Source organism: Eretmochelys imbricata, chromosome 15 (genome assembly GCF_965152235.1).
Source record: "Eretmochelys imbricata isolate rEreImb1 chromosome 15, rEreImb1.hap1, whole genome shotgun sequence".
Classification (NCBI taxonomy): Eukaryota; Metazoa; Chordata; order Testudines; family Cheloniidae; genus Eretmochelys; species Eretmochelys imbricata.
In genome coordinates, this window is record NC_135586.1 from 21767566 (window position 1) to 21791259 (window position 23694).

The 23694-nt window shown below is 41.4% G+C and overlaps 1 protein-coding gene across 1 annotated transcript in view; it reads right to left on the reverse strand.

Annotated features, from left to right (window-relative positions):
* Positions 1 to 417: 417 nt before the first annotated feature.
* PIWIL1 (piwi like RNA-mediated gene silencing 1) overlaps positions 418 to 23694 on the reverse strand; it is a 47317-nt gene continuing 24040 nt past the window's right edge. Inside the window, exons 11-21 of the mRNA XM_077834969.1 lie at positions 23479 to 23596; positions 23107 to 23221; positions 16299 to 16486; positions 14692 to 14764; positions 14058 to 14258; positions 13351 to 13454; positions 10919 to 10989; positions 9989 to 10142; positions 8847 to 8972; positions 2537 to 2684; positions 418 to 534 (exon numbers count right to left, since the gene is read on the reverse strand). Of these exons, the coding sequence (XP_077691095.1) occupies positions 418 to 534; positions 2537 to 2684; positions 8847 to 8972; positions 9989 to 10142; positions 10919 to 10989; positions 13351 to 13454; positions 14058 to 14258; positions 14692 to 14764; positions 16299 to 16486; positions 23107 to 23221; positions 23479 to 23596 (1415 nt within the window). The remainder of the gene's footprint in view (positions 535 to 2536; positions 2685 to 8846; positions 8973 to 9988; positions 10143 to 10918; positions 10990 to 13350; positions 13455 to 14057; positions 14259 to 14691; positions 14765 to 16298; positions 16487 to 23106; positions 23222 to 23478; positions 23597 to 23694) is intronic.

Consider the following 23694-nt stretch of genomic DNA (forward strand, 5'->3'; position numbering starts at 1 on the left):
TAGCTTAGTGCAACTTAAGTTTAGTGTATTCAAATCATAAAGTACACATAAGCACAGATTCCCACAAGAGCAACTGTGATGTCTGTAGTCTCCTCCCCCTCCCCCCCCCCAAAAAACCCAACACACACACGGAAAATGCTTTTAAATCAGCATGTAGGCTGTATGAAGATATTAACTTTGCTTTGTCAATTTAAAAGGTAGTTGAATTTACTCAGAATTGCCTTTTTATGCTATTATTTTAGTTTTGTCTACAATGAAGACACCACTACCCTTGTGCAAAGTTATGCATTTTCCCCATGCACATTTAGTATTTTTGCACCAAAAAAGGTTTGTAGAAAACTACAACTTCAGTAAGAAAGAAAGAAAAACAGGTACCATAGAAAGTCCCACAAACTTCACTGTATCCACTTCTGTAGCTCAAAGGTAGTATAAACGGTCTGAGAGAGACAAATTTGGTTCTCTGTGAATGCTCTGACCCACAAGAAAAGCCAGTTTGTGGGCGTACTGGCAAGGAGCAGGCACTCTGATGACACCCTACAGAGGAAGAAAGCCATTTAACAAACACATTCCGCAAAAGCGAACCACTAACAAAAATTTGAAATTCAAAGTTTGTATTTATGATATTTGTTTTTCCCTTGGTGTCAAATATATTGTATAATACATACAAAATTGTGTACACATAGTTATATACATTTTCCATATGTAAAAAATCCACACAGAGGTGCTTGTTTCAGATTGCCTGCCACACACATTTCATAAATGCAAGTCACATTAATTCAATATTGAGGTTGTACAGTTCAAGTCAGAAATTGCATACATACATACATGTTCCTAGATTCTTGTACAGTCTGTATATTTTAAATTACATAAAAGGTGGTTACAGTTGGAAGAAAAAATTACTCATCAGTAGATTCAATTGGTTGAGTCCCTCCTCCCACTCTGCTTAAGACCCCATCCACCAGCCCTTGTTTGCTTTAAAATCAACTCCTCCTCCTAATACAAAAGGGGGACAAGCTTCAACAAGCTGAATTACCAGAATGTAATTTCCCCTTGCCATTCCATCGCCCATCCTGTACAAGTTTCCAGAGAACGAAGGCAGTGAGCAGACCCATAAGAGATGGCAATTTTATTGAATAAGCAGCTTTAAGAGCTAAGTTTGTGTGTGCTATCCATATCAACCTGGTAGCAGATAACTGAAGAGTGATGCAAGGTTCATGTAAGTGACTTACAGATTTCTACTGTGAAGGCCTCAGCTTTCTCAGCCCAGGTCGTGGAAATACCATGGTGTAAAGTGGAACTTCACTGGCAGAGATGAGTCTTGCCCATCTGTTATCAAGTTAGTGTAGTGCACAGCTTCAGCCAACAGAAAAAAGTATGGTAGCCAAAAACCCTTAGTGTTGGACATCCGTCTCTATTGGGGTCGGACTCAGGATCTGTTTTGGAGATTTCCCTAGCTAACAAAAAGCTGGCAGTATGGGAACTAAATGCTATTTTCACTGCAAAAAGATGATGTGAAGCTTTTCATTAAGAGTTCACACTATGGAACAGAGAAGGTAGATCCACTTAGGGGCAATATGTCTAAAATGAAGGATTTGAAAAAAGCTTGGGAGTTTAAGATAGGAAGCAAAACCCCATCAGGTCTCTGAAACCATGGAGCAGAACCCTGAGTCACTTTTCCATTATAAACTGATACATGTAAAGTGCAAGTTAACAAAAGAAAACTACTCTACTATGGCTGAGTTTGCATTATAATATGAACCTTAATTTCTGCAGTTCCCAAGCTTGGTTTTAACTGTACAACCTTAAATGAATTACGTTTTTCTTTCACTTAGTTTCCCATTGTGTTTCAAAGCTCACACTAAGAAAAAGGAAACGGGTGCACACTTCTGGAGACAAAGGTCTGATTTTGTAAGTTCTGCACTGGTATCTGAACATGTCATGGAAGTTCCAGTGTAGTATTTATGAATACTATGCCTACAGCTCTAATAAGTTCTCAGAAGTGAGCCAGAGTCCTTATCCCACCAAGACCAACCAGCCAGCCAAATATGGGGAAAGAGGTCCTAAGGCAATCCCAGGAGGAGACGAGACCACTACTGTCCCTTCCCACCACCCCAAAAATGTCTGACATTGTACAGATTAGTAAAAATAATCCAGTAGTATTTAAATTATCTGGAGCAGAGATAAACAGTTTTCCAGTGAGAGACTATGGGATCATGTACAGACTGTAAGGACTAGAATGTTTAGGCTAGAGACAGCAGCTGAGCAAGGCAGCTTAAATCACTTTAAATCTTTATGGGTGCATGAGCTCTTTAAGCTCAAGGCCAAATAATAACAAGGTCATTGCTCTGGAAGCAAAAACTCCTATGCATATTAAGTATGCAGTTTTTTATTCATGGTTTCCCCTCTCCCAAAGATTTGCAGCCTTAACACCAAAATAAGGGCTATTTAACATGATATACTCAGAATATCACTCCTGGACAGGAAAAAAGCATCTTTTTTTGTTTTGCACTTATGCATTGCAGAAGCAGATACTTACTGGCCAGTTATAGTACATGTGGCAGAGCTTGTAAGTTAAACGTTGCATATGATCCGGTTTCAATGCACTGTTGTCATAGATTACATTGTAGTGGGTTGGTGAAACACTACCACTTCTCACAGCCTGACTCACAATAAAAAAATCATACCTGTAAATTGAAGAAAAAAATACAAACCAGGAATTGTACACAAATCCAAGCCCTTCACACAAAATATAAAGTTTGCCTTTAAATCAATTTACCAGACATTTTTAAAAAAATCTATTTGCATTTGTAGAACTACAGCATGGTAAGCACAACAAGCAAGTGAGAAAGAGGCGGCAAGTTTTGTATACATTATAGGCTCTGCAGTTAACAGTCTATTAAGTTAACAGTCTATTGCCTGATACCTTCAGGTACAAGACCCTCTTTTCAGTTGCTTATAACTTTGTCAAACTTCAACCGTTCAAGCTGAAGTTTTATAAATGTCAGCCAAAATGGTTCAGCTGCTTCCAATAATGAGGTTAGGGACAAATATATTGGTTTTGACCATATTAAATTCTTGAGATATTTTCTTTCAACTGCTATAGCAACTCCAAGCTCTGGAGCTGGGACTTGAAATCTGATAGGCGATGGCCTCTGTACCAGGATATGCTTTTTGCCATCCATGTGAGAATCCACTCAAAATTGGACAACCTGAGTGTGAAAAATTGCAGTTTGCACTTGCTGAATAGAGACAGAGTTTAACAGCTAAAACCTCAGAAGAGAGTCTGTTCACCCTGGGCATATTCAAGCTTAGGGCTAAGCAGGACTTTCCTGACAAGTGCTACTCTGAATGGCTGCAGCCTATACAGGGTCTGAGTCCAGACACTAGAACTTAGAGCAGGGAGACTGTCTTGCCTCTGGTCTCAATTCCACCACGCTGGACCCCGGCAACATTGAGGAGGAAGCTACCCAGTTCAAACGCAGACAGGTAACAGATGGTCTGGTGAAGGGAGCAGACTGACACAAGGAGCCTAGGGAGCACTGGGAGAGGGGAACTGGAGGAAAACATGAGTACAGGTTGAGGAAAGGGAGACCGCTCAGGCAAGGGGCTGGAGTGGGAACCGGGACTGGCTGGGTAAGGAGATAGACTTGGAGACCAGGAAGGGAGACTGTGAATCTAGGGGGGAGATTAAGACTGGCCATGCAAGGAGACCGGAATAAGGAGCAGGGGGTAAGGAGATACAATTCTGACAGGAACAGACCAGGAGTCAAGCATGTGAGGGACAGGACCGAGCACAAGGAGTAAGACTGCTAGACCTCTTCTCCAGAGCCTGGAACGAATCCAAGATTCCTGAGCCTCACCATTACTCTGTTGTCAGCAAGCATATGGAGTGTGTTTGTATACCAGATGGAGGCTGCAGATTATAGGCACCATAGCACTGGTTAATGCAGTTTGAGAGACTTTGAGCTGATATTGCAGAATCATTGGCGCGGTCTGCAATGGAGAAGAACAGCTTAGAGGATTTCCTAAATTCCTTTGTCCTGTCCAAGTAGAATGCCAAGGCTCTCCTGACATCCAGCATATCTAGTATTGCCTCACCGCAACAACCCAGACTTTGGTTGGAAGGTGAATAAACTGGTTCATATGGAAAGATAAGGCTACTTCAGGGAGGAACCTTGGTTATGGTCTCAGTGAGACTTTGTCCTTAAAGAAAATAGTGAAGGGAGAGTGTGCCATTAGAGCCACTATTTCTCCTATTCCTCACACCAAGGTGATGGCTACTAGGAAAGCTGTCTTCGTGAACAGATGCACAAGGGAGCATGCAGCCATGGATTCAAAAGGTTAGGCTCCTGAGGACTAAATTAAGGTCCCATGTTGATGGGGGATGGCTGATTTGTGGGTAGAGGTTACTCATACCTTTAAGGAACCTCTTCGTTGACGGGTGTGCAAATCCTGAATATCCGTTGGTGGAAGACAGTTTTGGCCACAAAGTGCACCTTTAGCAAGCTGAGATACAGTCCCATCTCTTTGAGGTGTTGGATGTAATTTAGTATTAATGGGAGGGAAGATGGGTTATTTGTTTTGAAGTACACCAGATGTAAAGTCTTTTCCACTTTTAAATGTAAATGTGACAGGTCATTGGTTTTCTACTATATAATACTTCTTTCACCTCCTCAGAGTAGGAATTCTCTGTATGTTGGAACCATCAGGTGCCATTAATGTCAGGCAGAGCTGTACCTGGAACATATGAAGTGCTATATAATGCTAAGTACTCTGAAAAAAATCATATTCTAGGTGTCTCAAATTGGGCACCCAGTCAGTGGATACTTTTGACCTTAATCTTTCTGTGCCCCAGTTCCCAGTCTGTAAAAAGGGGATAATGATAATGATATCCACATATCTCACCGGGGATGTGTGAAAATAAATTAACGTTGGTAAGCATTTCGCACAGAAAAAACCATGAGAGAATGAATAATTCTGCCTTCAGAAGAGTGTTCAATAAATAAGGCATGGGACCGCCCACTGAACAGTAAGAGGAAAACAAGACAAGACATTAAACAGCTGTTCATTAAGTGTACATAAAAGAAGCAGCGGTCTTGTGGAAAAAAATATATAATTAAGGATTGTACCATAATACATGCACAAGGGGGCTGAGTTAAGGTTACACAGGAAATCTTAATTCTGTCCTTTCTTAATTTTTGAGTGCTTGACTTTGCAACCTTACTTATGTTCTTTTAACATAGTTTTCTGTGTAATATGGGTATAAGATACCACCAAACACACTGGCAATTTAAAAATAAAATAAAATAAAAAGTCCTCATCTTTGTTAGAATCCTTAAATTACCCTTCTCTTCTCCCATTCCCTCCAACCTCTATCCTCCAATCCAATTATTTTGTTGGTGGTAGACCACTGCTCCTTAATGAATACAAGCTACACACTCCAACGGAATCTGTATGTTTTCCTGCAAATTTACACACAGTCCAAGATTTAACATTAGGTTTTGTAACAACCTTTTAAGTACAGTTATGTTCCGAAATTCCTATGGGTTTGTCTACACCTGAAAAGTAGTAACAGAGCTTCAGTGTAGACACCATCTACCCTGATGGGAGGGACTCTCCTGTGAGAGTAGTGTAATTCACCTCCCCGAGAGGTGGTAGCTAGGTTGACAGAAGAATTTTTCTGTTGACCTAGAACTATCTACACCAGAGGTTAGGTCTATCCCACTGAGTGACGCAACTGAGTTGACCTAACATTTTAGTGTAGACTAGGCCTGTGCAAAAGTTGTTATTTCTCATACCATCATCCCAACACGCTGGAGTCAGGAAACTAGCTGCTTATTTCCAGCTCTGCAAATGACTTCCTGTGTGACACTAGATAATTCATTTCTTTTATACTTCAGATTCCTCTTCTATACACATGCTTTTGGAAGTCTAGGAATGAAAAGCTCTCTACAATTGCTAGTTATTACTAAAGATGTGAGGGTCAGGAAAAAAAAGGAAACTTTCAGAAAAAACTCCCCCTAATAAGTATTTCAAATGAAATTACTTTATTTCAAATCCTATAGTATTAGGCAATTACAACTCCTATATACTAGCAGGACCATATATACACTGATATAAGCCCTGGGGCATATTGGAGCCCCCAGTCATTGGTGTGCACTGCCCTTTTTACTAGATAGCAGGAGAGAGTACAGGGCCCTTTCGTGTGGATTGCTTCCTGCCAACCTCTGTTCTGGAAATGGAAGCAGCTGCTACCCTAAAGCTGCTCCTGACTGGCCCTGGTGAGCAGCCCTCTCATACCAGACATCAGTCCTGCAGGGAAATAAACAGTCTGCTGCCTGCCGGGTAGATAGCAAGAGGTGTGCACCTGCAGGGCATTGGAGGAGAATCTTGAGAGCAAGGGTAGATCCTCCTCCGAGTCCCCCAGATCCACAGCAGGAACCAACTGCAACTGGTAAGGAGGAGTTTTGTTTTTTTTCTCTCCTCCCTCAGCAAAAATAGCGTGACAGTCTTCTAACATACGGAAGGAATCTTTTCCACACTAAGCTAATCAAACAAAAGACAATCTGTATTTTGTAAACATTGCCAATGGAACTATGCATTTCCAAATATTACCAGGATGACCAAAAACATCTCTGCATGTATGAAATGTCCTGCAGACATTAAAAAAATCCATCATGAGTGGAAATGAACATCAAGAAGAGCGAGAGGAAGGGAACACAGAGCGGTTGTACTTGCAACAAAATGTTCTCAAATCCAGAAGTACTCCTGCTTCTGCAACATCACTGTCTGAAAGTGTTGTACAAGTTCAACTCAATCAATCAATCAATCGTCAGGAAAACATCTTATCTCAATCAACTATATCCAAAAGACTCCCAATAATGACTTAATTTATAGATAAGATGAAACCTGATAATAAATAAAAATTTGACCAAGCTCTGGCATGAGCGATATATGCTTCTGGTACTCCATTATCAGTAATTGAAAACAGTTATTGGCAGGCAGCATTTAAACTATTAAAGCAATCATACCTGTTACCCAGCAAATGTTCTTTCAGCAAGCCTCTTACACAGTCATATTCTGACTGCAGAATACAAATTGTACAAGAACAAAATATAAGTGGAGCACTGCCTGGTAGTACTTACTTATGAGTGGACAAATAAACTGGAGGAAGGAATCAAACTTTGTGAGAACATCTCAACCAGTTTTGTTTTGTTTTTTGGCGGAGGGATTACAGGAGCATGAAAACAGACATGCTGCAGAGTATATTAGTAGTGAAATATGTGAAGTACTAGAGAAAATTGGAAGTGGGAAAGTATTTATTTGTTGACTGACTATGCCAACAATATGAAAGCAGCATGGGACATCACAAATAGCCATATAATACTGGAGTAGGAGGTGATTTCATGAAGTGGAACACTCAAAAAGATCCATGAATCAGCAAAAATGTTCTAAAGTATGTGAAAACTATGCATATTGTAGATACAGTCTTTAAGACAAAGTAAGGAAAGCATGGTAAGAATAAAATGGTAAAACTTCTAGCAAAACAAGATGGGGAACTATAGAGATGTCACCTGAAAGTTTATTAAAACAAAAAAGGGCTCTTCAAGGAACAGTGATAACAGAAGATTTTAAAGTAGTTAAAATGTACAACACACTGTACTTGAGGATAATTTCTGGGTTCACCTGCAGAACTCTCTGAAGACTACAGCCAATCGTTTCTGCAATCACAGTATCTGAATCAGACAAAGCACTTGTGTCAGACATTCCTCAACTTGCAGCTAAGACAGTTGCTCAAAACCAGTTGATTTTAAGTGCCTCTCCACTCACAAGTCAGGAAGAAGTACAAGTGAAGGACTTAACTGGTAGATAGAAAGAATGTTGCTGCAAACCTCTTAGATCCAAGGTTCAAAGGTAGTAATGTTAGTGATGCCTAGCATTGTTAACAATATTTGACTGGATTATTAAACAAGCAACACATCTTGAACTAGATAACTAGAAAAGTACTTTCTAACGTTAGAGAACAGAACCTATGAAGGTATTTTGTCCAAGAATGCAATCTGGGAATCTGTCACACATATTGCTCCTACAACGTAGTGGCAGGGCCTTTGTACAACAATCTCTGACTCCTCTTAGCTTCTTGTCTGCTTCAGAATACTCCAATTTCTGCATCATGTGAAAATTTATGCTTTTATAAATATACATAGTAGTACTTTCTATGTGCCAGCTAAACTGTACATAATATATTTCTCATTCTTAAGAGAATGAAAGTTTAGTTTTGATAAGTAATTATTGCAGATATTTTGATTTTTCCCATAATTTGTCCCCCCAATAAAAACAGGGAGAGGGTGGAAGGAAACTGTTTTTTCCTTGCCTTCTAAGTTTTCAGAAATGTTGTATCTCTCATTATTACTCAGTTTTGCTCACTGTATATACTCAGAATGTTTTACTTAAAATTCATTACTGTTAGCAGTGAAGAATTAATTGAGATATTGGGAGAGTGAGCAGGATTATTTTATGGCTCATACACCACCAACACAAATATTCTACATTCAGAATTTGGTTATTACTGGAAGAAAAGGCAACAGCCAGGAAGTACACATATTCCAGGTTGGTTTTTCAGTGGTGGACAACAAGAACTTACAGAGTGAGGAAGTATGAAAGATTATTTACATAAGTTTGCCAGCTAGCAATGCCATTTTTATAGTCATGTTAACAGTACATCCAATTTGGCCTACTCATTTCTTTTGAGTGAGCATCAGATTCCATTTTTGGTAGCAGGATGCAAGCCAAACAACTGATTCCTACCATCAAAGAGCTATTATCTCCCTAAAAGCATTACTTACCATTCCGGTCGGGTAACCTCTACATCAATAACTGTACCAGGGGGTGGATTCTGAAGTCTTCCACCAGCCTGTGCAAAGAACCTAGTATTCACTCGTTTCTTCACCACTATTACTGTAAGTCTTGGGCTAGAAAAGATTATATGAGCAACATAAGAGCAATTTTTGAAACTTCAATTTAGAGAACTTTCCCATTAAAGTTCTTTAAAATAAATTTTGGAAACTACATCTTTACTGATCCATTAGAAACCAGACTTCTAAATAAACTATAATATGCAGGTTTTAGTATTTTAAGCCTTCACTTAATATATTGCTTCTATTCAGGTATTTTAGCATAATTCATTACCATGGTACCAAATTAACTTTTGCGCTTGCATAGCTGCAAACACCTGGGACCATAAGAGTAGAAGTTTTCCCTACAACAGTTCTATACTATATAAGGTTTCTTCTCTTCCTCTCCCTTATTTTAGGTGTACTCATGGCACACATCTATAGACTATATACACTAAAAATATATGCAGAAAAAATATTGCCAGATGCTAAATAGAGAAAAAAAGTAAGTATTTCCATCACCCCTGGCAGCAACTGGCCTATTTTCGTTTAGCATGCTGTTTTGTTCCAGTGACAGTTTCAATACTCAGTTGTACCAGCACTGACAGATTTTAGAGCTAATTTAAGGCTATTACCCAAACTACTGAAGATGGAGGACTATGAGAATGCAAATAACTAGATAACTGGTAATCCTTCCAAAAGAGGGAAGCATGATTAACCTAGAATTCACACGTGGTCACGATGAGGTGTGACCGGATAGTTCAAAGGGAGAAATCATAATTTACATGTACATCAAAGACGTAACATCACAAGCATCAAAAGGAGTAACGATATCCTTATGGAATTATCCAGTTACATCACACCAACATGAGGTATGCTCTTTGTAAAAGAAAACCCAATATAATAAAAACTGAATGAGTAAGAAAGAAGCTGTTTGCGTCAGTTACTAGATTATCTGATACAAGTGCACACTAGTGTAAAGAAGAGGTATACAATCTTTTAGCAGCCTTATTGCTTTTCTGAAGCATGACAGTGCACATTTTATATCACTAAAGCCTTTCACTGCATCACTGCATGCATCATAAGAGACTTACTTATAATCTTTACCAACAGATTTCAAGCAATCCAAAAACTGGGGTACTTCATAGTTAACCAAGGTTTTTAGCTGACCATCTCCTACACCATCACGATACACGATAATGCGAGAAGGCATATGGTTATTGCCGCTGAACCAGGCTCTTAAAGCAGCTTTAAGAAAAGCAAATTAAAGTTATGCAACTATAATGGGAATGTCTTTCAGAAGTTAAAATTCAAAATGGATCTGTATTACTCAATGAATGGCAATAAATTGTGAAGCCCTGAAAAATCTACTCCCCTGAGAAACGTAAGTAAGTTGATCTAAGCTCCAGTGTACACATCGCTAGGCTGATGGGACAATTCTTCCATCATCCTAACTATTGCCTCTCAAGGGGGTGGATTTACTACAACAGAAAAACCCCTTTATTGCTGTATCAAGTATTACAGCAGCATAGCTGCAATGCCACAGCTGTGCCACTGTGCTGCTCGTAGTTCAGATATAGCTTACGTCCCCGTTGACAATTACAGTGACAAGGGAACGGCTTTTATTGGACTGTCTTCTCTGAAAAGGAGCGTTCGTTTGTTCTTTTTTTTTCCCTCCCTCCTCCTCTCTCTCTCCCCGTCTCTTATATATATATATATATATATATATCTACAGAAGTTGGCCCAATAAAAGATATTACCTCACCCACCTTCTCTCTCTAATATCCTGGAATCAACATGGCAACAACAACACTGCATATAGCAATTAAGGTATCAGTTAGGACCATGCAAATTAGGAGAAGCTACATAAACTCTCTGATAATTGTCAGTGATAATATATAAACGTCCAATCTATTTTTACTCAAGTGTAATTTGATGTTTTACTCAATGGAACACAGAATCCTGTTCTGAGAAGGAACAACTGCCACCCATTAGGCCTTTTCTGTTAAAGGAAGAAACTTTACCTTGCAAGCAGACCTTGAGTCCATCCACAAGTTCTTGTCCACGCTCTTGGAAGACACAGCGAGAGAACCACCTGTTTAGAGAAAAATCAAGAAAAGCATCAAAGTAACCTATTACAATTTAAATCACTTTAGAAACTTGAACAATTAATTTTGGCAAGTATGTCTTATACAGTCAACAGGCAAAAATGTGAATAATCACACTAACTTGAATTTGAGTACCATACATGTACATTGTCTCCACAGACACCTGGAGCAGATATGTGCCTTGGGTCAAACTTATGGTTCCTTTTATAGATCCAAATTGAATGTGAGGCTACATAAAGGGACCACGCCCAGTCTCCCTCAGTTATTTTAGATATTCAAAATAGCTAACGACTCCCTGAGAAGCAGGAAAGAGAATTTTAAATTATAGATCTGCAGAATTAAAGTAATTTGAGACTGCTAGTTACAGATAAGCCTTCCTTTCTATGTCAAGTACAGTCTCTGGAGAGCCCCACTGTTGGCAGACGGGGTGGCCAACTTGTGGCTCCGGAGCCACATGCGGCTCTTCAGAAGTTAATATGCGGCTCCTTGTCTAGGCACCGACTCCGGGGCTGGAGCTACAGGCGCCAACTTTGCAATGTGCTGGGGGCTGCTCACTGCTCAACCCCTGGCTCTGTCATAGGCTCTGCCCCCACTCCATCTCTTCCCGACCCCTCCCCTGAGCCTGCCATGCCCTCACTCCTTGTCCCTCCCGTACCCCATGAAACAGCTGATGGGGAGGGAGGGTGAGGTGCTGATCAGTGGGGCTGCAGGTCGATAGGGGCTGCTGGGACCAGAAGTGGGGAGCTCAGGAGGGGCTGCTGGCATATTACTGCGGCTCTTTGGCAATGTACATTGGTAAATTCTCGCTCCTTCTCAGGCTGGCCACCCCTGAACTAGAAGCTACCACCTCCTGGAGAAAAATAATAGCATATTCTTTAGTCTATCAGCCTGTTTAACTTAGGCCGGAGATCTGAGAATGAATGTGCTATCTTGCTTCACCTTCCTGACTCTCAAGGAAGACCAGCAATTGATTGGATCATAGATTGCATCATTTAAAAAAAAAAAAAAAAAAAAGAGATGGACTTCTTTGGTTGAGCTACAGACCAGAGTATATGAAGAGAATTATGTATTCCTTGTGGAATGCTGGCCTTGATGAGAGTCTAATGGATAAAATTAAACATTAAAATAAAATTGCATTGGCAGCCAGTCCTTTTTACAGCCTTGCACTGAACATCTGGATTCACAAGAGGACATAAAAGCAGTGTATTTTGGGCTTGCATGTAAGTGCTTCTGGAGTTCACAGCACCAAAGCACAAGCTTTAAGCCTTCTGTTCCCCCACCAAAAGTGGTAAGTTGAAGAGATTCTCTAATGGTGGGCTGTCTTTCCATTTCCCATATACAAAAGAGGTCATCTTTGATCCTCATTGTGTTGGATGCAAACAGCAAAGGAAGACTTGTCAACTCATCTATCATGCAGATATATCAGATAACAGATTCTACCACATAGAGCAGCGGTTCTCAAACTATAGGGCAGCCCTCCCAAGGGAGACATACGAATGTGTCAAGGGAGGCATGACCTGTGTGTGTTTTTTTATTATTATTATTATTCTAAGAGCTCTTGCTGTCAGCCCCAGGTGGCTGGAGCTCATGCAGAAGGGCTGTGCTAGAGCCCCACTACCCCGGCTCTCCTCCTTACCCTCCCAAACCCTCACTGGGAGGCTGGCGGGACTCTGGATGTCACCCCCAAGGTGCCAGCAGCAGCACAGAAGTAAGGGTGGCCATGGGACTAAGTCTGCTGTGAAAAGTGATATTGGAAAATATCACTTTTCACTTTACCTCCCTTATTTCTGTGCTGCTGATGGCCCAGAGATGCCTTCAGAGCTGGCCGCCCAGGCAGCAACTGCTATACTCCACTCTGCATTCAGAGCTGGCCAGTAGTAGATTTAACTTGAGAGCTGTGTAAACTACTGCAGACACCAAGAAAGGGGACCCATCAAGTAAGTCTGAGAACCACTGACAGTTGTTTACACTTACAATAAAATGTGGTAGGCAGCGAACAGGTGAGGCAAACAGCATACATGTCCCTGAACTCAAGGCAGTGTTACATGCTTTTTTTTGAAGCAATATTTACGCAGCAGTGCACCTGAGAATTAGGGAACTCTCTCTAATGGTCAGTCAGTTTATCCTCTTATTCCTGAAAAGTCTGGAAAATAATGTACAGCTACTTAGTAGTAAGCTAATCATGAGCTTTCGACTACACAGTGTTCGTGAAAATGTATAATATGAAGTTAAACCAACACAGACAAGGTTACTTTTTAAATGGCTGCTCATCACATTAGGCTTTTTCTTTAAGATTACAGATCCATCAAGTTCTTTCAGTTTATACTAAATGCCAAAAAGTATCTTACCGTGTCATTCCCTGATTCAGGCTAGCAACAAATCCTGCAATTGATCGCCGTCCAGCTGTAGTGTCATGATAACAGTCAATTCCCACAATCATAACTTGTTTCAACTTTAAGAAAATAGTTCACAGTATATTACAAAAAGTGCAAAAACATGCAAAAAGCAAACATTTATCATATCTGCACTAAAGTATTATACACAAAGCACCAACTTCAAAAATAATCAGTTTTTTCACTATTCAGGATATTGTTTACTTCCAAAATGTTTATTTATTTTAAGATGACTCTGTTTTTATGGAGTGCCTACTGAAAGTATCCGTGCTGACAGCCAGAAGCCTACATTTTACAACTGAACTATTTAATGCCTCCAATTGCATCCTCAATTAAAAGTTCTATCAGCTGCTTATTTCCTCATGTATCCTATGCGTTAAGTTTACCCATGTTGGCATTTTCTTTTTGGAAGCAAGTTATTTTGGGTAGGATACACTACAGGTAACCAACTGAAATTTAGGAGTAGTAAATCAATCATCTGGTGCCTTTCTGAACACTCATTTAAATGTTTAAAAGTTGTACCAAACAAGTTAAGAAAGTCTTCTAGTATTTTCTTTAAATGTGATCAGAGTTCGGGGGGGGGGGGGAGGGGGGGGAGAGCACGGGGGACACACACAAGACTTAACTGACTCAAGGTTAATGAAACAAAGCCAGCTACTTACTGGGATTTCAACACTCCAGAGCTCTCCACCCATCTTGCAGTTCATTTGTAAAGCAATTTTCGTTGCTATAGCCATTACAGTTTGTGGCTTGCTTAGAGTGCGAGCTATCACACACTGACTTGGAGTTGGGCAATCAGTACATAAGTATTTCTTGATAGCATCATACTTATCTTTACGATTACTGGACAGAAGACAAACTACCTTAAAAATTAAAATGAAAAGTTTAGAAAAAAAAAAACAAACTACAGCAGAATCAAATTTATTATTTGTTTGAAAGATCTGCATACAGTACACTGCTATAGCTCCTGTTCCAGCACAACAGAAAAATCCCAAGTGTTTTCTGGGACATATTTAGACAGTTTGGGTGCTTAAGTTCCAGTGCCTAAAACTAGTGGTCTGATTTCCATCGGTGGTGGGTGCTCAACAATTCTATATTTAAGCACTGACACTATCTAAATACATAATTTTCTACACATGCCTGGCCTCATAAGTTTCATCTGACACTTGGGAGGTTAGTCACCTAACTCCGTAAGTGTAAATCCACAGAGTTCATTTCATTATTAGGATATTAATGCAATACATAACCAAAAGTAGAGATTAACATGCTTTGAAATTATGGAATTAGCATACATACTATCTGTGTGTCAGAGGTAACCTTTTGTTGCAAGACCCTCAAATAAGCTTCTGTTCTATCGTCTACTTCAATCCTAGAAAGGGGAACAAGAAAATAAAAAGTGATATGGCTGTAGCTGAAGTTAGAGTAGCTCGTGAAGCAGCAACAAGAACATAGGCTACCCATGCAACAGAAATTAAGTACAAGGTAGCTTAAATTTACAGCTTTTAGCAAAGTTACTGTATTCACACTGTACTAAGGTGTTCACTCTACCACTTAAGAATTAAAAGGAAACATTCCTGAACCAGAGTTTCTGGTAAGAATGAAGGAAAATCAAGATTAAAAAGAGTCATGAGCTTGACTAAAGGAGACTTTGGTCATACTTTAAAGTGGACTTTCGAAAGGCTGACAATACAGTAACTCCTCGCATAATGTTGTAGTTATGTTCTTGAAAAACGCAACTTTAAGCAAAATATTAAGCGAATCCAATTTCCCCATAAGAATTCATGTAAATAGGGGTGGGGGTTAGGTTCCAGGTAAATTTTTGTCACCAGACAAAAGACATTATATACATATACAGCATAAGTTTTAAAAAAGTTCTAATCAGAGGATTGTCTGGAGATCTGCTCATGAGCTCCCTGAGCTTCTCTTAAAGCAACCATGTTGATATCAGGTGGGATATTTCCCAGGGAATGCCTTGCTGCTAAATGATGAACGAGCACTTGGTTGAGCCCTCAAGGGTTAATACGTTGTTAATGTAGCCTCGCACTCTACATAGCAGCAGCAAGGGAGGCAGGAGACAAAATAGATGCATGGCATGGGCTGCAAACAAACACTTCTCTGTGGAAACTGTACATGTTGATGAATTCTCACTATCCCGCTGGAGCACACCACTCCCTCCTCTGGACACTGCATGCACAGCTGCACAGGTGCTGACTTTCCAAAGTGCCGGCGGGTGCTCAACCCCTGGCCCATCCCCACTCCACCCCCTAACCCTAACCCCTCAGCCTCCTGAACACTGCAAAATAGCAGATTGCTGCAGGCTGGAGACGCGGGGGGAAGAGGGAAGAGGAGGAGTTGCTGATCCACGGGCGGGCAGCACTGGGGGAGGTGGAGTTGATAGGGGGCTGCCAGCCCACCCTGGTTCCAAGCCTCCACTCACTAGCAGGCGGCGGCCAAACAACATTATAAGCAAACACTGTGCAACTTTAAACGAGTATGTTCTCTAACAGATCAGCAACATAACATTAACCGAGGAGTTACTGTACACTTGAATTTGTGTTGCTGCTGCTCCTGTTTATATTAAAGGCAGCTCCACCAATTAGAATAGTTCAACTTTCAACATCCAGCAGAATCCTTCCTATCAGCAGCACCCTCTCTAATCCTCAGTTAAAGCTTCTATGGACTGAAACACTAGCTCCAAAACCTAATCTTTTTACTAAGTAATTAACCATCTGAAATTTTGAGATCTCTGGAGACCTTCAGATAAATAGATATATACAATTAAAAGAGTTTTATAGAAATAGATAATATTAGAACTCCTTCCTCATTTAACACGATTACTGAAAAATTTGAAGAGCTATCAGAGTTTCTGAGCAAGTTATTTATCACATTTCTACAGTACTTACATGATTGCTTTGTTCATTTGGATGCCCATGGCTGGTGTGACTTTAAATAGATTTTGAACTAGTGCATTGGCAGCATCATAATTGCGCCGTGTGTATATTAACAACCAGTTATCCAATGGCTTTACACTAATTAAGGGAGCTCCCCTGGTTTCTTTTGACCAGTCTGCAAATTGAGGATTGTAGTCAAACTGGAAATGAGAAAGGATTAAATTAAGTCCTGCTGGAGCACAACTAACTTTCACAAAATCTATGTCTTAATATAGCAACATCATCTGCCTTTGCAGTTCCAGCTGATCAAAACTGAGAATTTACAAAAAAGTTTCCTATGAAACAAGTTTTTTTTTAAAATTCAGTTTCAGAAATTTCTAATTTCAGAATTCTGAAATTTTGTTTTGAATTTTTACATTTTAATATTTATATTATTTAATGACATCAGTAAGTAGTAGGGCATAATATGACAAAATATTCTGTTTTATTTTTAAAATCATTAGAGACCGCTGCCACTTAGCATGGATTGAAACATCTTTTCTTTTCTTTTCTAGATCAAAGTCTCCTGTTCGTGCAATAATGAAAATGTAGAAAATTTGATCTAAAAAAAGATAAGATGTTTCAATCAGTGATAAACAGCAGCTAAAATAAAATTTAACTGTCATTATTTACACGTCAGTAGACGTGTATAACATGCACTATGGTTCTGTTCATTCCCTTTGCAGCATCTGGAACTGGCCACTGACCAAAGACTGGGTCTATCTAGCCCAGTATCCTGTCTGTCTCACCCAGTATGGCCATTCTTATGGCTTGAATAGGGACTGGAAGCGGCTGGCTCGCTACAAAAGCAATTTTCCCTCTCTTGATGTTGACACCACATCATCAATTATTGGGAGTGAACAACATCCACCCTGATTGAATTGGCCCTGTCAACACTGGTTCTCCACTTGTCAGGTAACTCCCCTCTCTTAATGTGTCAGTATAGTTATGCCTGCATCTGTAATTTTCACTCCATGCATCTGTAGAAGTGGGCTTTTACACCCACGAAAGCTTATGCCTAAAGAAATCTGTCAGTCTTTTAGGTGCCACCAGACTCCTCGTTGTTTTTGTGGATACAGACTAACACGGCTACCCCTCCAATACATAAATAGGTAGCAAGTTTGGTTTACAATGAACCTGATAAACCTCCTGTGGCCTTGGAAAATCAAGACGTGAAAATAAGTGTCTCTCAAGGGCAGCATACCAGTCCACATATCCAGGGAGGGGATGATTAAGGTCAGGGAGACCATGTGGAACTTCATTTTTTTTTTTTTTTTTTTTTTTTTTTTTTTTTTTTGAGGTCGCCGTTGAGACGACACAGGTCTAAAATAGGTTGGAGACCGCCCTTGGCCTTTGGAAATAGCATGAGTAAAACCCTTTCCCTCTTAAGTCCTGCGGAACCTCCTTCACAGCTCCCATTAGGAGAAGGGCTTGCACCTCCTGGGCCAGAAGTTGGTTGTGAGAAGGGTTCTTGAAGTGGGATGGGGAAGGAGGGTATGTGGAAATAAACTGAAGCGTATAACCCCTTTCCACAGTGTTCATCATCCAGTGGTCCGTGGTGATATGAGACCATGCCACAATGAAGTGGGACAGATTGTCAAAAACAAAAGGGAGACATGATCTGGTGGCATGGGAACTAGTATAACACCCTCGGGTGTCCCAGCAGAAGTTCTGTTTGGCTGCTCCCGCACTTATCTTTCTTCTCTCCCCGCGACTCAGAGTATCTGGGAGGGCCAGGTAGGGATGCTCAGGTGGATGAGGGCAGCTGCCTGCAACTAAAACCCGTGTTTCATTTCTTTTGCAGGTCCTGATGGGGCAGTGGAACTGAGAAATAGGTGGAGTGCTGGGGACTGAAGTGCTTCCTCTAAAGTGCCTGGGCATACAGATGTAGGAACTTGAGGGAGTCTTTCAAGCCAGGAAGCTCTGCTTCCGTTTGCTCTGAGAAGAATGAAGCACCTTCAAACAGAAGGTCCTGAATGGACTGCTGGACCTCCATTGCCAGTCCCGAGGACTGGAGCCAAGAGCATCTGCGCATGATCACCACAGAAGCCATGGACCTAACCACCGGAGTCCACGGTGGCCTGCAGGGAAGCCCTGGCTAGAGACTTTCCCTCCTCTACCAGAGAAGAGAACTCCTGCCTGGACTCCCGCTGAAGCGAGTCCTTGAATTTCAACATTAAGTTAAGCTGCACCTCTTCAGCAATGCCTGCTGGCTGGAGATGTGGAGCTGCAGACCCCCAGTAGAATGAGACCTTTCTATTGAAAGGTCTGAGTCTTTTCTCTTGGGGGGGGGGTCACTGCTTGTTGCCCTTGTCTGTCCCTCTCATTGGCTGCCAAGATTACTAGGAACCCAGGAGGGGGGTGGGAGTACAAGTACTCATGCCCTTGAGAAGGAACAATACACTTCTTTTCAGCACTCCTTGAGGTGTGAGGATGGGGTTTGCCACAGGGCTTTAACTGGTCCCATGATGGCCACATTGAGCAGGAGAGCCACCTTCAATGTGGCCACGCAGTCAAAATAGCGACCAGGCTGTGGGAGGACTCTAACTACCTCCACTTCCAGTTCGAGATTAAAGGCCACCAGGAGTTGTTGAAAAGAATAAGCTTTGAAGTCATCATGTAGAGGCAATGCACAAACCCTGACACTGCCTTGGGGGAAGAGAAAGGAGACCTGCACTGGCAGAGGGTCCTTTTCTTCTGCACCACTCCAGTCCCAAGGTTCTACGTCTTGATAATTGGTACTGGGCTTGGTATTGGAATCTTGGTCAGGTGTTGCTCGATAGGATAGAGGTGCTCTCCTCTGACACCAGAGTACGAGTGCCTGGATGGGGGCCCCTGCAGTGCGGGAAAACCCACAGGTTCCAAAAAGGCCATTGCATCTGCATAGGCCAGCACCCACTGTGCTAAGCACTCAGGGGTACCCCTGCACCCAGACCCACAACAAGATAAGACTGACCAGCGGGGTACTGGGATCTGGGGATATGAGTGCACTTCCAAGTCCGATGACAAGCCTTCCTCTGGGGACACCATGGAGAGGCGTGCTGGGGAATGGTCCCAAGACATGGAAATCTGCATCAAGGCCAGCAGGGATGGTTTCCCTCTAGAGGATACTGAGAGGCCTTGTACTCAACAGGAGCTCAGGGCAACATGGTCGCTTCTGCTCGACATTGCCAACTCTTGCACTTCCATCAACGGCAGTGCTGAAAGTCCAGCAAGTCCCTGGCTGCAACGAACTCCCATGGGGTAGACAGTACTACAGTCTTGCTGGTGTCGCATTGTCCCTCTGGCACCAAATGTTGATACGGGACCAGACTCAATGGACCTGCATACATGAAGGAGTCAATGGTGCCTCTCTCAGAGCAGGCGCAGAGGAGTAGCCAGACTCTAGTCGCACTATGCTGTGCTCCCCATGCTTGGCTTTCTTCAGAGTCAGTTAGTACTCCCCCCTCAGCCAACTGTTTCTTGTGTGTTTTCTTTGGCATTGGCGATGGAGAACAGTGCCAAGAGATTCTCACAGCGGGAGGAGCACTCCACACCAATGCCAAGGTACTGGGTGCAGAGTCCGACTGGCTCAGCTCTGAGGAGGGTCGGAGAGTAAACAAATTGGAGAAAGAGTCCAGAGGAAAGCAACAAAAATGAAAATTAAAAAACCAGACCTATGAGGACAGGTGCTTGTTTAGTCTTGAGAAACGACGACTGAGGTGAGAACTCAATAATAGTCTTTATATATGCTAAGGGCTGTTATAAACAGGACTGTGATCAATTGTTCTCCATGTCCACTGAATGTAAGACAAGTAGTAATGGACTTAAACTTCAGCAAAAGAGATCTAGGTTAGATATCAGGAAAACTATCCTTATAGTCAGAAAATTTAAGCACTGGAATAGCACTGCTCGTTGGATTTTTGTCAGCAGGAGAGCCAACAAACAGCGGCTACACTACCCGACTTTTAGCTGTATAGTGTATACAAGCCCATCAGCTAGGAAGATTTATGTGCTTTCTCACTTTTTTCCTGGGCCAAATGGCACAATGGGGTTAGATTACAGTTCAGGATTTATTTTACTTACCCATTTAAAAAAATAAAAAGACACAGCAAATAAAACGTTTACCAAGCAGTCAATAAAATGTTAGGACAAATCAGAAGCAAGCACTTCCCCAAGTACCCACCCAGGTCCAGGACAATGATTAGCAAAACTGTATGACTTTCATGTGTGAAAGTCTGAGCAATTTAAAATGACATTCTACTTTTTTTGTTTTGTTTTGTTCTGTAACGTAATTTAAAAAAAAAAATCCAGGATTATAACTGGTAACTAATATGCTGCATTTCAAGTGTTCATAACTTAACTTTCGTATGTTCAGGAAATGCTGAATAGTTAGTGACTTTTTTCTGTATTGTAGTTTAAATAAAATTACCAAAACAATTGAAACTGGTGTGATTATATTGCGTTACTTTGACAAAAAATATGCAGAATTTTGCATTAATTTTTTTGGCACAGAATCCCCCCACGAGTATTGTGTGTGCGCATAACAACCATGATTCCAAACAACATTAATATATTAAATTTGATGGATACAATTGTATTTGTCTAAATGTTTGACCCAAATATGGGCAAGAATGTTCAAATAAAAAATAGTATGCAGACAAGTCAAACAGCTACACTAAGTGTAACATACTGGTTTTGAACATACACTCAATTCTCTGAGGTTCTGATTCAATGCACATAAGCACACTGACTCCACTGGGACTATCAACACGCTTAAAGATAAGCATGTGTGAAAGTGCTTTGCTCAATCAAGCCTCAAGGTATTGCAAGAACAATGCAACTTTATAGTTGTCTCAAGTTTTATTAAACTAAAAATTAGTCCCAAGCAAACTAGTGCTGTATTTACTTATTAAAGAATAAAATATAGAGCAAGACAAGTGATCATAAAAATGCTGATTTACACTTGCTGTGGGAACCATAATCGAAGCTACCCATCTTGCAAATTCAACGTAGCTTGATGTAATTAAGTCCTGTGCCAGTTCCAGTCCCCTAAGTTGAAAGGGACAGAACTTAAAAATGTTTGCGTGAAAAGAGTTTTCCTATTACTTATAACATCTGAGATGACTAAGAATTTATTTGTCCCAGTTTATTCTGTGCATTTGAAAATACTTTGGTCAACTTCTCCCTTGCTAAAGAGTGTTTTATAAAACTGAACAGAAAAACCCTCAAGAGGTTTTTAGTGGAACTTTTAAGAATTTCTGGGACTTACTATTTAGAGAGTGTTCGCTAAAAACTGAATTTCTTGATGTTTCTTTAAAAAATTTTGAATTGCCGTTAAGTGCCTGTAGTGGAGTGGCTGCCTCACTCCAGCAAGCAGGGGTTAAAAACATCCCTAGAGAGGGCTCTGACTGGGAAAAGCTAGGCTGATTGGGGAAACAGCCACAGCTGTGGCCAGCTCAGTTAGGGCCCAGCTGGCCCTGGTAAGAGGGCTGTGAGCCAGAAGTTGGAAAAGGCTCACTCTAGCTGCCTGGGAGCAAGGTACCTGACGTGGAGTGGTGCTGGGGAAGGGCAAAAGGAGCTGGGGAGCTCCAGCCTGGTAAACCCTGTTACGAATTACACCTGGTAGGACACGCACACAAGTGCTACGAATTACACCTGGTAGGACACGCACACAAGTGCTACGAATTACACCTGGTAGGACACGCACACAAGTGCTACGAATTACACCTGGTAGGACACGCACACAATTGCTGCGAATTATACCTGATAGGACACGCACACCAGTGCTGCGAATTATACCTGATAGGTCACGCACAGTTCGAATCTAGGCTGAGGCACAGAAACAAAGTCCACAACTGCAGAGTTCCCAAAAGACACTAAGTTTATTACGCTCGAGCGTGGTGCCCCCCTGCTAGCCAGGAGGGGACCCTGAATGCAGATTATACAAAGGTTATATACCTTTTAGCAAAGCATGTTGCCCTCGTGCATCGGAAACCTTAGCCAATAAACAAACCCTTGTCTTATTTACCACCTATCCCTGCTTGGTGCATTCCTCGTGCTATACCAGTATGTTAATTTTACAGCATGGTCCTAAAGCCATGCATCAGTAACTTTTATTATCAGGATGGGAGGCCTCACATCAAGGCCAAGAGACAGGGAGTTAGAGACTGACAAAAACCAGATACTGGGAGTCAAGGCAGGCTGGAGACAAGGAGGAGGATTTTCACAGGGATTCAATATCTAAGGATTACTCCTCCTGGTGTATGATGTGCTGGCATTTAAACAATGGTGGGCCCCAAACCAAAATGGAGTCACATGTGCTAACTTTTCCTTAACAACCCCCAGGCTGCAGGCCTTGTTTAAGACTAAAAGGTACTGGGGCTGCAGAGAGGCAGCCTGAAGATAGGCAAAGGCAGCAGGTCCTAACCCCTTGCCAATGATGAGTGGCCATTATACTGCAGACTGCCCCAGTGAGCGGGGGCTAGATGATGACTGTCAATAGCCACTGAGGCAAGGTGTGTTTAGAGGGTTGGGGGTTCCCCTGGGAGGGGAGACAGAGCGTAGGGTTACTGCTGGGGCAGAACCCTGATGTAGAGGGGCACCGGGGTCCGGGAGGGACACAGGGGCCAGCAGCAGGTGAGACACCAACCTGCAGAGGGCCCTAAGGGCTGGAAGAGCAAATTCCCAGGACGACCAGCAGGAGGTGCCGTGCTGGTGAGTCATCACATCCCTACAGTGCTCCTTTAAAAAAAATCTGTTTTGTTCAAAGATGTTTAATTTATTAAAATTACTTATTTACCACTTTTCCTGCTTGATGAATTTTTTCTGCTTGAACAACTCTTCCCGTAAAGGATAGTAAATTGGAATCAAAACTCAAACCCCAGTCACGAAGTTCCTTCTGAACATTATCATCCCTGTTAAAATTTAAGAACAAATTATAAAACCATTAATCACTTAGCACCTAGTGAGAGTCAGCGTTTCTGGCTAAATTGTAATATATTTTGTACTTGAAGGGAAAGATTTTTCTAGGATCAAAGAGTTAAAGTGACATTCTCCAGTAAAAGTTGACAGGAGCTTAAAAAGAGTCAACTGAGTCATTACCAAAAAGAAAATAACTAATCAAAACAAAACCCTTCATTCCCAAAGAACCGGAAGTTCTGAAGTAACTTACTTGTGAATGTAGTCAATGAGTCTTCCAACTTCACGCTGTCTTTGCTCAGGTGTCAGTCTTGTATGAACAGCCAAGTCTTTCATTACATTAAAATCGCTACGCATCTTATCAGTCAATCCTAAAATTAGCAAAATCCTTTTAATGAAGGTTGGTCTTAGTTTATTTTGAACATAGAGCCACGGAAACTTAGCAAGGAGACAGCTATTAACTCCATCT